The sequence below is a fragment of the Scyliorhinus torazame genome, chromosome 11 (assembly GCF_047496885.1).
Source record: "Scyliorhinus torazame isolate Kashiwa2021f chromosome 11, sScyTor2.1, whole genome shotgun sequence".
NCBI lineage: Eukaryota > Metazoa > Chordata > Chondrichthyes > Carcharhiniformes > Scyliorhinidae > Scyliorhinus > Scyliorhinus torazame.
This window is the reverse complement of record NC_092717.1, coordinates 246,334,933-246,349,812: the sequence shown is the minus strand read 5'-3', so window position 1 is coordinate 246,349,812 and position 14,880 is coordinate 246,334,933. Positions and strand designations below refer to the sequence as shown.

The 14,880-nt window shown below is 49.4% G+C and overlaps 1 protein-coding gene across 3 annotated transcripts in view; it reads left to right on the top strand.

Annotated features, from left to right (window-relative positions):
* Positions 1-14,880, top strand: part of lama3 (laminin, alpha 3) — an 858,151-nt gene that overhangs the window by 716,426 nt on the left and 126,845 nt on the right. For all 3 annotated transcript variants that reach the window (XM_072468523.1, XM_072468524.1, XM_072468522.1), the window contains exons 42-48: positions 4,270-4,388; positions 4,506-4,586; positions 6,504-6,625; positions 7,935-7,985; positions 9,620-9,771; positions 11,842-11,952; positions 13,562-13,673. In XM_072468523.1, coding sequence (XP_072324624.1) covers positions 4,270-4,388; positions 4,506-4,586; positions 6,504-6,625; positions 7,935-7,985; positions 9,620-9,771; positions 11,842-11,952; positions 13,562-13,673 — 748 coding nt within the window. The remainder of the gene's footprint in view (positions 1-4,269; positions 4,389-4,505; positions 4,587-6,503; positions 6,626-7,934; positions 7,986-9,619; positions 9,772-11,841; positions 11,953-13,561; positions 13,674-14,880) is intronic.

The window sequence follows — 14,880 nt, the reverse complement described above, 5'->3', positions numbered from 1 at the left end:
GTCGCATTCAGCTAAACGTTCGGAGGAGAACTTTGCAGAATATTACTCAGAATGTAAAGAAAATTAAAACCAAAAAAAGACTTTATTGTGAATTTTCAACATTCACTCCTTGCAGTCCGATGTCTCAAGGCTATTTGATTGAATTGTGCATTTGAAAAAATGAAAATTACTTCTTGTCACAAGTAGGCTTCAATGAAGCTACTGAGAAAAGCCCCTAGTCGCCACATTCCGGCGCCTGTTCGGGGAGGCTGTGACGGGAATTGAACCGTGCTGCTGGCCTGCCCTGGTCTGCTTTAAAAGCCAGCTATTTAGCCCAGTGTGCTAAACCCAGCCCCTAGTGTGCTAAAACCAGAAGAACTGTAAACAATTATGGATAACTAATATGACAAAATGTGAATTTTGTCGAAAAATCTTGCATTTGACAGTGAAAGCACTCGGGAAGAAAATAAATAGGAATGTAGCACTTCGGGGCAGTCGGCTATCTGGCCCTTCGAGCCTGCTGTGCCATTCTGTCAGATCATGGCTGACCTGGTCGTGGTCTGAATTCTACTTTCCTGTGTCCCCCATGTCCCTTGATTCCCATATCGATCAAAAATCTATCCAACTCAGCCTCGAATAAATTTAAAGATCCAGCCTCCTCTACTTTCTGGTTGAAGAAAATTCCACAGACTAATGACTGTGAGAGAAGAGAATGTCTTCTCACCTCGATCTCTCATTCTTCAACTGTGTTCCCTAGTTTTAGTCACCCCACCGCAAGAGGAAACATCCCTCGGGTATTCACCCCGTCAAGTCCCTCAATACGTTCACCTCTCATTCTTCTCAACTTCAGCAGAGTCAATACTTTAAATAAAAATAATTAGTGTATCCTTAGGCTACAAAGCTTGATTTGAATTTTTAATCCAGCTGTCACTGCCACACTGCTGCCCATCAACTGAAACCTGTTTGTTCTGCCCGAGGATAGCAATCTGATCACAGATGGGTGGGAACATGTAGCAGCTGCAATCTTACAAGCTGGAGTCATGGTGGTGTAGCTGGAGGACTAAGATTTTGTTCCAATTATATGCTTTATTTCACATTTTGTTCCATGAAATGCAATTAAACATAAACATCTTCTGTGTGTTTTAATATGTTATTTTATTTGTCAATAAGCAGCACAGTGGTTAGCAATGCTGCCTTACAACGGCAGGGATACAATTCCAGCCTTGAGTGGCTGGCTGTGTGGAGTTTGTACCTTCTCCCCTGTGTCTGCATGGGTTTCCTCCATGTGCTCCTGTTCCCTCGCACATTTGAAAGATATGTAGGTTAGGTGGATTGGCCACGATAAATTGCCCCTTGTTGTCCAAAGATGTGTAGGTTAGGTTAAGGTGTTATTCAGATCGGGCGGGGTGGGGGGTGGGGGGTGTATATTTGAGTGGAGTGCTCTTTCAGACCCCATTTGGAGTATTATGAGCAGTTTTGGGTCCTGTATCTAAGGAAGGATGTGCTGGCCTTGGAAAGGGTCCAGAGGAAGTTCACAAGAATGATCCCTGGAATGAAGAGCTTGTCGTATGAGGAACGGTTGAGGACTCTGGGTCTGTACTCGTTGGAGTTTAGAAGGATGAGGGGGGATCTTATTGAAACTTACAGGATACTGCGAGGCCTGGATTGAGTGGACGTGGAGAGGATGTTTCCACTTGTGGGTAAAACTAGAACCAGAGGACACCATCTCAGACTAAAGGGACAATCCTTTAAAACAGAGATGAGGAAGAATTTCTTCCGACACAGGGTGGTGAATGTGTGGAACTCTTTGCCGCAGAAGGCTGTGGAGGCCAAATCACTGAGTGTCTTTAAGACAGAGATGGATAGGTTCTTGATTAATAAGGGGGTCAGGGGTTATGGGGAGAAGGCAGGAGAATGGGGATGAGAAAAATATCAGCCATGATTGAATGGCGGAGCAGACTCGATGGGCCGAGTGGCCTAATTCTACTCCGATGGTCTTATGGTCTTCAGAGGGTCGGTGCAGCCATGATTGGCCGTATGGTCTCCTTCTGTACTGTCAGTATTCTGTGATTCTATTCTATGAAATTATAATCCCGTAGAATCTTACAGCAGAGAAGATGGCCAGTGAGCCCAATTCCCGTACATGCCTCCCCGAACAGGCGCCGGAATGTGGCGACTAGGGGCTTTTCACAGTAACTTCATTTGAAGCCTACTTGTGACAATAAGCGATTTTCATTTCATTTCATTTCATGTGCCAATCCTGGATCTTTGAATTATCTAATTAGTCCCAAATCCCTTATCAGCTGATTCGTCGCCTGTAATTGATAAAGGTTTGACATAACTTCTTTGTTTTTTTTATCTTTGCCTCTATTTCAAAATCATGAGAAGTCTGAAAAGAGCAGAGAGAGAGAAAGTGGGCGTCATTCTCCGACCCCCCGCCGGGTCGGAGAATGGCCGTAGGCCGCCGTGAATCCCGCCCCCGCCCAAGTCTCCGGTACCGGAGATTGGGCGGGGGCGGGAATCGGGCCGCGCCGGTTGGCGGGACCCCCCCCGCTGGATTCTCCGGCCCGGATGGGCCGAAGTCCCACCCAGAAATTGCCTGTCCCGCCGGCGTAAATCAAACCTGGTATTTACCGGTGGGACCAGGCGGCGTGGGCGGGGTCCTGGGGGGGGGCGCAGGGCGATCTGACCCCGGGGGGTGCCCCCACGGTGGCCTGGCCCGCGATCGGGGCCCACCGATCCGCAGGCGGGCCTGTGCCGTGGGGGCACTCTTTCCCTTCCGCCTCCGCTACGGCCTCCACCATGGCGGAGGCGGAAGAGACTCTCCCCACTGCGCATGCGCGGGAAACTGTCAGCGGCCGCTGACGCTCCCGCGCATGCGCCGGGAAACTGTCAGCGGCCGCTGACGCTCCCGTGCATGCGCCGCATTTCCGCGCCAGCTGGCGGGGCAACAAACGCCATTTCCGCCAGCTGGCGGGGCGGAAATCTCTCCGGCGTCGGCCTAGCCCCTCAATGTTGGGATAGGCCGCCAAAGATGCGGAGCATTCCGCACCTTTGGGCCGGCGCGATGCCCGTCTGATTGGCGCCGTGTTTGGCGCCAGTCAGCGGACATCGGCCGTTGGGGGAGAATTTCGCCCACTGTTCCTGTTGGAAGATAGGTTGAGAAGCAGAGGACATCTATTTAAGGTGTTTGGTACAAGAAGCAGATGGGACATGAGGAAAAACATTTTTACTCAGCGAGCGGAATACACTACCTCAGGATGTAGTGGAGGCGGATTCAATCATGGCTTTGAAAAGTGAATTGAATATTTGTCTGAAGAGAAATAAATTGTAGGACGAGGGTGTGTGGGACCAGCATGGATACGAGTCAAACGTCCTCCACTGTGCTGTAATCGTTCTATGATTCTTCACGCTAAATTGCCCCTTAATTGGAATTTTTTTTTTAACTAAATAAAATATGTCACTTCTCCCTTCTCGCCATTCGGTTGCGTCTATTATGGGCGAGATTCTCCACTCCCGCGCCGGTTGGGAGAATTGCCTGGGCCGCCAGAATTTCCTGGGCCGCCGGTCCGACGCCCTCTCGCAATTCTCCCAAGCGGCGGGAACGGCCCGGTCGAGTTCTGCGGGCCGCAGGCCAGAGAATCGCCGGAGACACCCAAAATGGCGATTCTCCGGCACCCCCGCTATTCTCAGGCCCGGATGGGCCGAGCGGCCAGCCCAAAACGGCGGGTTCCCCCCGCCGCCGTCCACACCTGGTCGCTGCCGTCGGGAACAGCGCGGGAACGCTGGGGGGGGGGAGGCCTGTGGGGGGGGGAGGGGGGATCCTGCACCGGGGGGGGTACCTCAAATGTGGGGTGGCCCGCGATCGGTGCCCACCGATCGTCGGGCCATCCTCTCTGAAGGAGGACCTCCTTCCTTCCGCGGCCCCGCAAGATCCGTCCGCCATCTTCTTGCGGGACGGCCGCGTCACCTATGCGGCGGCTCCTTTACGCGGCGACAAGGCCTGGCGCGTGTAGATGACGCGACCCCGATCCTAGCCCATTGTCGGGGCCTGAATCGATCGGGATTGGGGCCGTTTCGCGCCGTCGTGGACCTCGACGGCGTGGGCACTTCGGCGCGGGAGTGGAGAATCCCGCCCTATATGTCTGCTTTTTTTACCAGTTTTTCTGTTTCTTAATATCGCCTCACTTTCCTCCTGACTTCCAGGTTTTTGGTCCGAAAAACCCGCGGCACTGTTTCAGTGAGTGAACGGGTATTATATCAAATAACCCGCTGTTCTTTCTCCAACAGGATTGTAAACATAACACAGAAGGGGATCAGTGTGAACGATGCAAGGCAGGTTTCTTTGGAAATGCTGTGCAAGGTACCTGCAGCCCCTGTCCTTGTCCATACACACAACCCTCCAACAAGTAAGGTTCACATGATTAAAAAAACACTGAAATAGAAGAGATATCAATGATTGATTATTTCAATTGTGCCTCTCCCAGCTGGATTTATTGATCACCTTTCATTGTTTTTCTCTACAGCTTTGCCACGCGGTGTGGCGACATTAATGGTGCCTTGCAGTGTTTGTGTAAACAGGGCTACACTGGAATAAGATGTGAGAGGTTAGTGTTTATATTTTGAACACCATGTTAGTGGTGGAGTGGACTAGGTTTATATCCTCTGGAACTGAGAAGAATAAGAGGTGATGTCATTGAAATATATGAAATGATTAGAGTGGGAGGACTCGGCACAGTCAGTCAGCCAAGCCGGGAATCGAACCCGGGTCCCTGGCGCTGTGAAGCAACAGTGCCAACCACTGTGCTACCGTGCAGTAACTTTGAAAAGGGAATTGGATAAATACTTGAAAAATAAATTGCAGGGGGGCTATGGGAAAGGGTAAGGGAGACTGTGAGCTATGTGTCAATGTAAGATTTTCACAGAATTCCTCTGGGCGGGTGGAGATCCGACTGCATTGCTGGATGAATAAACGAAGGGGCCTCAACAAAGTGTCAGTCAAAATCCTCCCGGAAGCAGCTTAATCTTTATTGTCACAAGTAGGCTTAGATTAACACTGCAATGAAGTTACTGTGCAAAGCCCCTAGTCGCCACGTTCAGGCGCCTGTTCGGGTGCACAGAGGGAGAATTCAGAATGTCCAATTCACCTATCATCCATCTGTGGTACCCTGTCCAGTTAAGGACTGCATGCAAACCTTGGGAGAGGAAGTCAGAATGGTAGGGCCCACAGGATGGGTGCTGCGGAGGTGAAACTCAAGTTGGGGTGTCCTCTGAAAAATAATGACATTTTGAAAAAATAAAATGTGACCAAAGCTGTCAGATCATTAATGTTGGGGGGAAACCTGCAACTCACGATGGTGATCTGCTCACTGGCCCTTGTGGTTCCTGGAGGGCTGGATCGGAGGAGATATCAATGGATCCACAGACTGTTGCTAAGAGGCTGCATCAAAGCACCTCCAGTAAGCTCACTTGGAGGCAGGAGTGTGTTAGGGAGCCACCCCCTCCTCAATCCTCCCTCCCCTCCTCACATCCTCCCTCCCCGAGCCCCCACCCATAAAATCCTGTAAATTGTCTCCAGGTCCTATCTTCAAACCGAGGCATTTTGGAATAAACATAGTCAAATAAGCAATAATTAAAGGAACATTAAAACAAAAGTTGAACACTACAGATGTTGGAAATCTAAAAACAAGAATGGAAAAATCTTGGAAATACTCAGAAGGTCAGTCAGCGTCTGTCAAGAGAAATAAAGAGTGAGGCAAATTTAACGTGTCTCACCCATTGGAAACTGACGAGGTTGAGTCCATCACTGGTTTTACAACCAGCTCGATGTCACTCCAAACTGAAGTCAATATTGGGGAAGGAATAAAATCATGTCCCACCCAATCTCAATGGTCTGCTGCAAGGTGAGTTCGATTAAACGTAATTGTCAGATTAATAAGGGTTCACCAAAGTCATCATAAAATTGAAAAGCTGGGCAGAATTTTACGGCCTATTGTATTTCCTGGACAGCACGGTAGCACAAGTGGATAGCACTGTGGCTTCACAGCGCCAAGGTCCCAGGTTCGATTCCCCGCTGGGTCACTGTCTGTGCGGAGTCTGCACGTTCTCCCCGTGCCTGTGTGGGTTTCCACCGGGTGCTCCGGTTTCCTCTTACAGTCCAAAGATGTGAGGGTTAGATGGATTGGCCATGATAAATTGCCCTTAGTGACCAAGATAGGAGGGGTTATTAGGTTACGGGGATAGGGTGGAAGTGAGGGCTTAAGTGGGTCGGTGCAGACTCGATGGGCTGAATGGCCTCCTTCTGCACTGTATGTTCTATGTTCGATCCCAACAGTCCTGCCGAAGTCCGTGGACCTTTGAACAGCTTGTTGAACTTTCCAGCCCCGCTCCGGCCCTGTTAGAGCCGTAAGATTCCACCCACTGATTCTGATTATCACAGATGCTGCCCGATCTGCTGAGTGATTTTATTTATGGCTTCTTGTGATTACAGGTTGCATTAAAGTTTTTCCGAATTAAATCTGCAGGTGTTCCCCAGGATATTTCGGAAACCCTCTGGAGATCGGGAGCGAATGTAGACCTTGCCAGTGTGGCCAGTCAAGTTCTACAAGTTGTGACCCACTGACTGGTCAATGCAGAGACTGCGAAGGTAACAGTGTGTGTGACAACAGGGCAGCTAAAATCTCAATCCCATTATTCTGTGAGGTTGCAATAGCTGAACAGGATATTTTATAAACAAAACTTACTCTTGATAAAAGAGTACTCATTATATATGTTGTACATATATTTTTTCTTTATTCATTCATGGGATGTGGGAGTCGCTGGCCGGGCCAGCATTTATTGCCCACCCCTGAGGGTATTTAAGAGTCAACCGCATTGCTGTGGGTCTGGAGTCACCTGTAGGCCAGACCAGGGTAAGGACGGCAGATTTCCTTCCCTAAAGGGCATTCGTGAACCAGATGGATTTTTACGACAATCGACAACGGTTTCATGGTCACCATGAGACTTTAATTCCAGAATTTTATTGAATTCAAATTTCACCATCTGCCCTGGAGGGATTCGAACCCCGGTCCCCAGAGCATTACTCTGGGTCTCTGGATTACGAGTCCAGTGGGGATATCACTATGCCGCTGCCTCCCCACAATTCAGTACACATGGCCACATATTCAGCATAATGTGCAACAAGATATTTCACTGACAAGCTATGCTGCTTGGATCCTAAGGTATGTTTCTCTCTCCAGACAAAAACCTCATCAGTGTATGACAACAACTTGCATTTATATAGCAACTTTAACACAGTGAAATATCCTGAAGCACTTCACAGGAGTGATTGCGAGACCGAATGTGACACCAAGCCACGTGGATTAATAGATCAGGAGATCAGAAGCTTGGTCAAGGAGATGGTTTTAATGATATCTTAAAGGAAAAGAGAGGACAGAGAGGCAGATAGGCCCAGGAACAGAATCCTGGAGCATAAGAGTGAGGCAACTATGTCATGCCCACCAATAGTGAAGCAATTAAAATTGTGCAAACGCAAGAGGCCAGAATTGGAGGAGAACAGCGGTGATACAGGATTGTAGGGCTGGAGAAGGTTACAGAGAAAGGGTTCGCCTGAACACGAGAGTGAAGATTTTAAACTAGAGGCATCAGCGGACCAGACGTCAGAGTAGGTCAGCGAGCGCTGGACACAATGAGCCTGAGGACAGTGTCAGTGGGTACTGAAAAGCTACACGCCTGGTGCCAGAATGACTATTGGCAGTTTAGTCTTTTATTGGGTCTCTTCATTCTTTCTCAGTGCCAAACAAAACAAACCAACCACAAGGAAACATTTGCTGATTTTTTGTGTGCGAGTGATTATGTGAGGCCGCTGATCAAATTGTTTTAATTTGTATATAAAATCTCTTTGAAGTTATGAACTTTCTTTGTCGATTAAGTAATTTGTGCTTTTTTTACCACAGACTGCACAAATGAAGAACACAAGGATACTAGTTCTGATGAAAAGTGTGACAGTAAGTGAAAATTCGACATCATAATAATCGCTTATTGTCACAAGTAGGCGTCAATGAAGTTACTGTGAAAAGCCCCCAGTCACCACATTCCGGCGCCTGTTATGGGAGGCTGGTACAGGAATTGAACCCGCGCTGCTGGTCTTGTTCTGCACTACAAGCCAGTTGTTTAGCCCACTGTGCTAAACCAGTCCCTCACACACCTGTTCTGCGTTAATTCTGGCTTTGGGAAAGAAAAAGACACTCAATTGGGGTTGAAATTGCCATCCTGCACTAATATGGGTGCAATTTAATGGCTTTGCCGCACCCAACTTGGTGCCAGGCGACGTCCGTAGAGTGGGGACCGCAGTTTAATGTCTCATCTAAAAGACAGCACTTCCAACAGTGCTGCATTCCCCGAGTCCAGCCCCTCCAACAGTGCTGCACTCCTCGAGTCCAACCCTCCAACAGTGCTGCACTCCTCGAGTCCAGCCCCTCCAACAGTGCTGCACTCCTCGAGTCCAGCCCCTCCAACAGTGCTGCACTCCTCGAGTCCAGCCCCTCCAACAGTGCTGCACTCCTCGAGTCCAGCCTCTCCAACAGTGCTGCACTCCCCGAGTCCAACCCTCCAACAGTGCTGCACTCCTCGAGTCCAGCCCCTCCAACAGTGCTGCACTCCTCGAGTCCAGCCTCTCCAACAGTGCTGCACTCCTCGAGTCCAGCCCCTCCAACAGTGCTGCACTCCTCGAGTCCAGCCCCTCCAACAGTGCTGCACTCCTCGAGTCCAGCCCCACCAACAGTGCTGCACTCCCCGAGTCCAACCCTCCAACAGTGCTGCACTCCTCGAGTCCAGCCTCTCCAACAGTGCTGCACTCCCCGAGTCCAGCCCCTCCAACAGTGCTGCACTCCCCGAGTTCAGCCCCTCCAACAGTGCTGCACTCCCCGAGTCCAACCCTCCAACAGTGCTGCACTCCCCGAGTCCAGCCGCTCCAACAGTGCTGCACTCCTCGAGTCCAGCCTCTCCAACAGTGCTGCACTCCCCGAGTCCAACCCTCCAACAGTGCTGCACTCCCCGAGTCCAACCCTCCAACAGTGCTGCACTCCCCGAGTCCAACCCTCCAACAGTGCTGCACTCCCCGAGTCCAACCCTCCAACAGTGCTGCACTCCTCGAGTCCAGCCCCTCCAACAGTGCTGCACTCCTCGAGTCCAGCCCCTCCAACAGTGCTGCACTCCTCGAGTCCAGCCCCTCCAACAGTGCTGCACTCCCCGAGTCCAGCCCCTCCAACAGTGCTGCACTCCCCGAGTCCAGCCGCTCCAACAGTGCTGCACTCCTCGAGTCCAGCCTCTCCAACAGTGACTTGAATGTAGGATTTTCATTCCAGAATGCCAAGGCTTCCTGGGAGTTGGTCTGTGCAACCTGGAACGAGTGTGGAGGATGCTGGAGGTGGAGACGGGCACAGTGAGAGGCCTCTCTCGGCGCACTGGCATTGTGTTGAAGTTTGAAGAAAAACACAAAACAGCCTTCAGCCTCTCACAACCCCACAGATTCAGCATGCCCTGTCCATGCAAAAATCCGGCCTGTGTGGTCAACATCCCTGTTGTTAAACCTGTGAGCAATGATATCAAATCCTTGATAATTCATTCTTTAATTTTTCAGCCTGTGACAGTTGTGTTGAAACCCTGCTGCTCGACTTGAACAAGATGGATTCCAATCTTCACAAGATCAAACTCCAGCTTCAAAATGCGAATACGAGTGCCGCTGCACAGCATCGAATGAACAACTTGGAGAAGGCCATAAAACTCAGTGAGGTAAATCCAAGATGAGTCGCGCATTCAAACCTTATACAAAGTCTTACCCTATCGCTTCCATGGCCATCTCCAAAACTGTATAGGTTGTCCCCAAACAAAGTTTGAAACAGTTTTCTTGCTTGCTGGGACCAATGTTTTAAAAATGTAAACAAAATGCCAATATAAGATTGAAATTTATGATTTGTGAATTAAGGAACTGAAGGTGGGTGTGGTTTTGACATATATATGTGCGTGTGTTTGGGCATGTAGTGTGCGTATGTACTTGGGTGTGTGTGCACGCGTGTTTGGGCATGTACTCTGAGCAGTTCTGGGCACCTCACCTTAGGAAGGAAATTTTGACCTTGGAGGGAGTGCAACGTAAATTTACAAAAATGATACCTGGATTACAGGGGTTGAGTTACGAGGAGAGATTACACATTTTAGACCTGTTTTTGCTAGAATTCAGAAGGCTGAAGGGCGATCTGATCTAAGTATCCAAGATAAAGATAAAGGGGGCGATTCTCCCAAATGGAGCCCAAGTGTTCGCGCCGTCGTGAACGCCGTAGCGTTTCACGACGGCGCGAAATGGGCACGGGGACGACCGATTCTGGCCTCCACAGGGGGCCAGCACGGTGCTGGAGTGGTTCACGCCGCTCCAGACTCCTTTCCCGGTTCCAAATGGGCGCCGCGCCAACCTGCGAATGTGTGAGGGATTTCTTTAGCGCGCCGGCCCCGACTCAACGTGGCGTCGGTGTTCAGGGGCCGGCCGCGCAGGAAAGTAAGCCCAGGGGTGGAGTGGACGGCCGCAGCCGATCGGTGGGCCCCGATCGCGGGCCAGACCCCACCGGAGACCCCCCCTCCCCCCGGGCCCCCGCCCCCCCCACCCCCACCCCCAGGCCGCCCCCCGACCGTTCGCGCAGAGTTCCCGCCGGCAGCGACCAGGGGTGAACGGCACCGGCGGGACTCTCTCGTATCCGCGCAGCCACTCGGCCCATCCGGGCCGGAGAATCGGCGGCACCTCGGAGAATCGCGCGCCGGCGTCATAGCGCTGGTTGCGCCGATTCTCCGGCCCGGCGCGGGGCTCGGAGAATCGCCCCCAAACTATTTCCACTGGTTGGAGATTCTAAAACTAAGGAGCATAGTCTAAAAATTGGGGCTAAACCGTTCAGGAGAGATGTTGGGAAGAACTTCTCAACTCAAAGGGTGGTAAAAGTTTGGAACTCACTCCCACAAGCAGTTGGAGCTAGGTCAGTTGTTGATTTTAAATCTGATATTGACAGAGTTTGTGAAGCAAAGGTATTAAGGGATATGAGCCAAAGGCAGGTATATGGTGCTGGATTCTCCGGTTTGCAGACTAAGTGCTGACGCCGGCGTGGGAACAGTGGCCTTTTACGGTAGAAAAAACATCACAAAAGCTGCAGTGATCCTCCGTCAGCAGAAAGCCCCCGGCTTTACCTGCGGATACAGCCGGAGAATTGCCGGATCCATGGCCGCGCATGCGCACGACGGTGGCCTGCCAAACACTGCCCCCCCTGTAATCAGCCTCACCCCTGCACCACCCCCCACCAGTCCCCCAGCCTCCGACGAAGGTCCCCCTGTTGCAGAACAGCCCCCCCCCCCCAACTGTGGCAGCGCTGGACTCAGCGATTTCGGTGATGGCGACCAGAGAATCCAGCCCACAGAGTTAGGTCACAGACTAGCCATGATCTCATTGAATGGCAGGACAGGCTCAAGGGGCTGAATGGTGTCCTCCTGCTCCCATGTTCCTATGAGTATGTATGTGGGTGGGTATGTGCGTGCGTGTACGAAGTGTGAGTATGTATGTACGCTTGGTGACATGTGCGTACATGTAAATACCGGGTATGAAAGTAAATTGGAAATTGGTTACACTCAAATGTTCAGTTACACACAAAAGCTAGAGTTTAAAGTTAGAAAGCATGGATCAGTTACCATAAATGTTTCAATTTCTTTTTAACATAGTATTCCTTGGTAGTTTCGTTTGAAAACAATTTATGCTTCACCTATGCAAAGAGAGTAAAGGCAGTACATTTCAGTTAAAAATTAAATGGTATAAATGACTCTCTGTTTCAGAATGAGTTGAAGAAGTATCGGCTCACAGTGGAACGTCAGGTCAGAACGACTGATGATTTGGAAAATGATAACATGAACCTCATTCAAGATATTAATGCACTCGAGGAAAAGGCAAGTATTTTTTGGACCAATTTGAAACGTCTAGCAGAGGTCAAAGCCTCTGGTTGGGGTACACAGAGAATTTGCCAGAATGATAACGCAGATGACTCTGTAGAAGGATAAGGGCCAAATCCGGGCAAGTGGGACTCGCTTAGTGATAGAAACTGGGCGGCCTGGACATGCTGGGCCGAAGGGCCTGTTTCCATGCTGTAAACATCTATGACAAATGAGAGAGGTACATGGAAAAGTTACAGGTGCTAGGATTGTTCTCCTTCGAGCAGAGAGGCTTAAGGAGAGATTAAACAGAGATGTTGGAAATTATGAGCAGTTTTGATAGAGGAAATAAGAGCCAGAGGGGAGAAGAGGAGAATCTTTTTATACAGTGTAGCACCGTCAATATGACGCGAGGCAGGTTGAGGTAATGTCAATTGAAGGCTTTATTAAGCAGAACTTTATCCCCAGCAGCGTGGTTACAGAATGCAGCTGCTGAGGGAAATGGAGGGAAAAACTGGGTTCTTATACCGGCATTTCTGGGTGGAGTCCAGTAGGTGTCAGATCCTATCAGGACCTGGCATCCCTCCACCAATAGCCTGTCGACACGTGGTGTACCGTATTACCCCTAATACATACCACCACATACAGAATGTTATGAACTGGAAAGCACTGCCTGAACGGGAAGCAAATTCAGCAGTATGTTTTGGGCCCTGTATCTAAGGAAGGGTGTGCCGGCCTTGGAAAGGGTCCAGAGGAGGATCACATGAATGGTCCCTGGAATGAAGAGCTTGTCGTATGAAGAACGGTTGAGGGTCTGTACTTGTTGGAGTTTAGAAGGATGAGGGGGGATCTTATTGAAACTTGCAGGATACTGCGAGGCCTGGATAAAGTGGACGTGGAGAGGATATTTCCACTTGTAGGAAAAATTAGAAGCAGAGGACACAATCTCAGACTAAAGGGACGATCCTTTAAAAACAGAGATGAGGCGGAATTTTTTCAGCCAGAGGCTGGTGAATCTGTGGAACTCTTTGCCGCAGAAGGCTGTGGAGGCCAAATCACTGAGTGCCTTTAAGACAGAGATAGATAGGTTCTTGATTAATAAGGGGGTCAGGGGTTATGGGGAGAAGGCAGGAGAATGGGGATGAGAAAAATATCAGCCATGATTGAATGGCGGAGCAGACTCGATGGGCCGAGTGGCCTAATTCTGCTTCTATGTCTTATGGTCTTATGGTCTAAAAGGGAATTTGATGGATACTTCAAAAGGAAAATGTGGGGAAAGGGCAATAAACTGGGACATGTACTTTCAAAGAGCAGGCACAAGCATGATGGGCCACTTCCTGTACTGTACCTGTTATATTTCTTTGTTGTTGCAAAGAGAAAAGTTGTGGAGGTGCCCACACTCTGGATTCATGTAAAGCACAATGAGAGGTTTATTAAGAGTGTTGCTCAATACAATCAAGATGATGACCTGCCCAAAGCAAACACTCTGCTGACGTCAGTACACGTCACGTGACACAGAACCAGCGGAATGCATTCCCAAATACATAACATTCTATTAGTAATTATCCCTTTAACCATCTGTATAAATTTACGATGTGCTAAGATCTGAAAATGTTTATTTTTTAAGGCGGAAAAGAATTCTCGAAGCACCCAGCTATTGCTCACTTCAATCAATGAGACACATCAACATGCTCAGGACATGCTGGAAAATGTAGAAGATGTGCTGATGAAGATCTTAGGTGAGGATACTTTATACGGCAAATGGATAGTTCAGTGTAGATAGATGTTTTAGTGACGCTGAATTAAAATAGTCTTTAAAAAGAAAGACGTAAGCATATTTTATAATCTTAAGGACATCCCTAAGCACTTTACAGTCAAGTTCAGAAGTGTAGTCGGTGTAGAACTAGGGGGCATAGCCTCAAAATAAGGGGAAGTAGATTTAGGACTGAGTTTAGGAGGAACCTCTTCACCCAAAGGGTGTGAATCTATGGAATTCCTTGCCCAGTGAAGCAGTCGAGGCTCCTTCATTAAATGTTTTCAAGGTAAAGATAGATAGTTTTTTGAAGATTAAAGGGATTAAGGGTTATGGTGTTCGGGCCGGAAAGTGGAGCTGAGTCCACAAAAGATCAGTCACGATCTCATTGAATGGCGGAGCAGACTTGAAGGGCCAGATGGTCTACTCCTGCTCCTAGTTCTTACGTTCTTATAAGAGGGCCATTCAGTGGTTTTATAGCATCTCGAGCATAGTAAATTATCCAGAAGTTCTCCACAGGAGTGCTTTTCTTAAATTCATTTTGACGGCATGTGGGCTTCGCTGGCAGGCCAGCATTTGTTGCCCGTCCCTAATTGCCCTTTAGAAGGTGGTGGTGAGCTGCTGTCTTGAATCGATGCAGTCAATGTGGTGTAGGTACATCCACTGTGCTATTAGGAAGGGAGTTCCCGGATTTTGACCCAGTGCCAGTGAAGGAACGAGAATATATTTCCAAGTCAGGGTGGTGAGTGACTTGGAGGGGAACCTCCAGGTGGTGGGGTTCCCAGGGATCTGCTGCCCTTGTCCTTCCAGATGATAGCGGTCGTGGGTTTGGATAATAATAATAATCTTTTATTGTCACAAGTATGAAGTTACTGTGAAAAACTCCTAGTTGTCACATTCCGGCACCTGTTCGGGTACGCCGGTACGGGAATTGAACCCGCGCTGCTGGCCTTGTTCTGCATTATAGACCAGCTGTCTAGCCCACTGAGCTAAACCGACCCTTAGAGTTGCACTCATCGAAGCAAATGAGGAGTATTGCATCACAATCCTGACTTGTGCCTTCTAGATGGTGGACAGGCTTTGGGAGGTCAGGAGGTGAGTTACTCACCGCAGGATTCCTAGATTCTGACCGGCCCTGGTAGCCACAGTATTTATATGACCAGTCCAGTTCAACTTTTGTTCAATGGATGTGC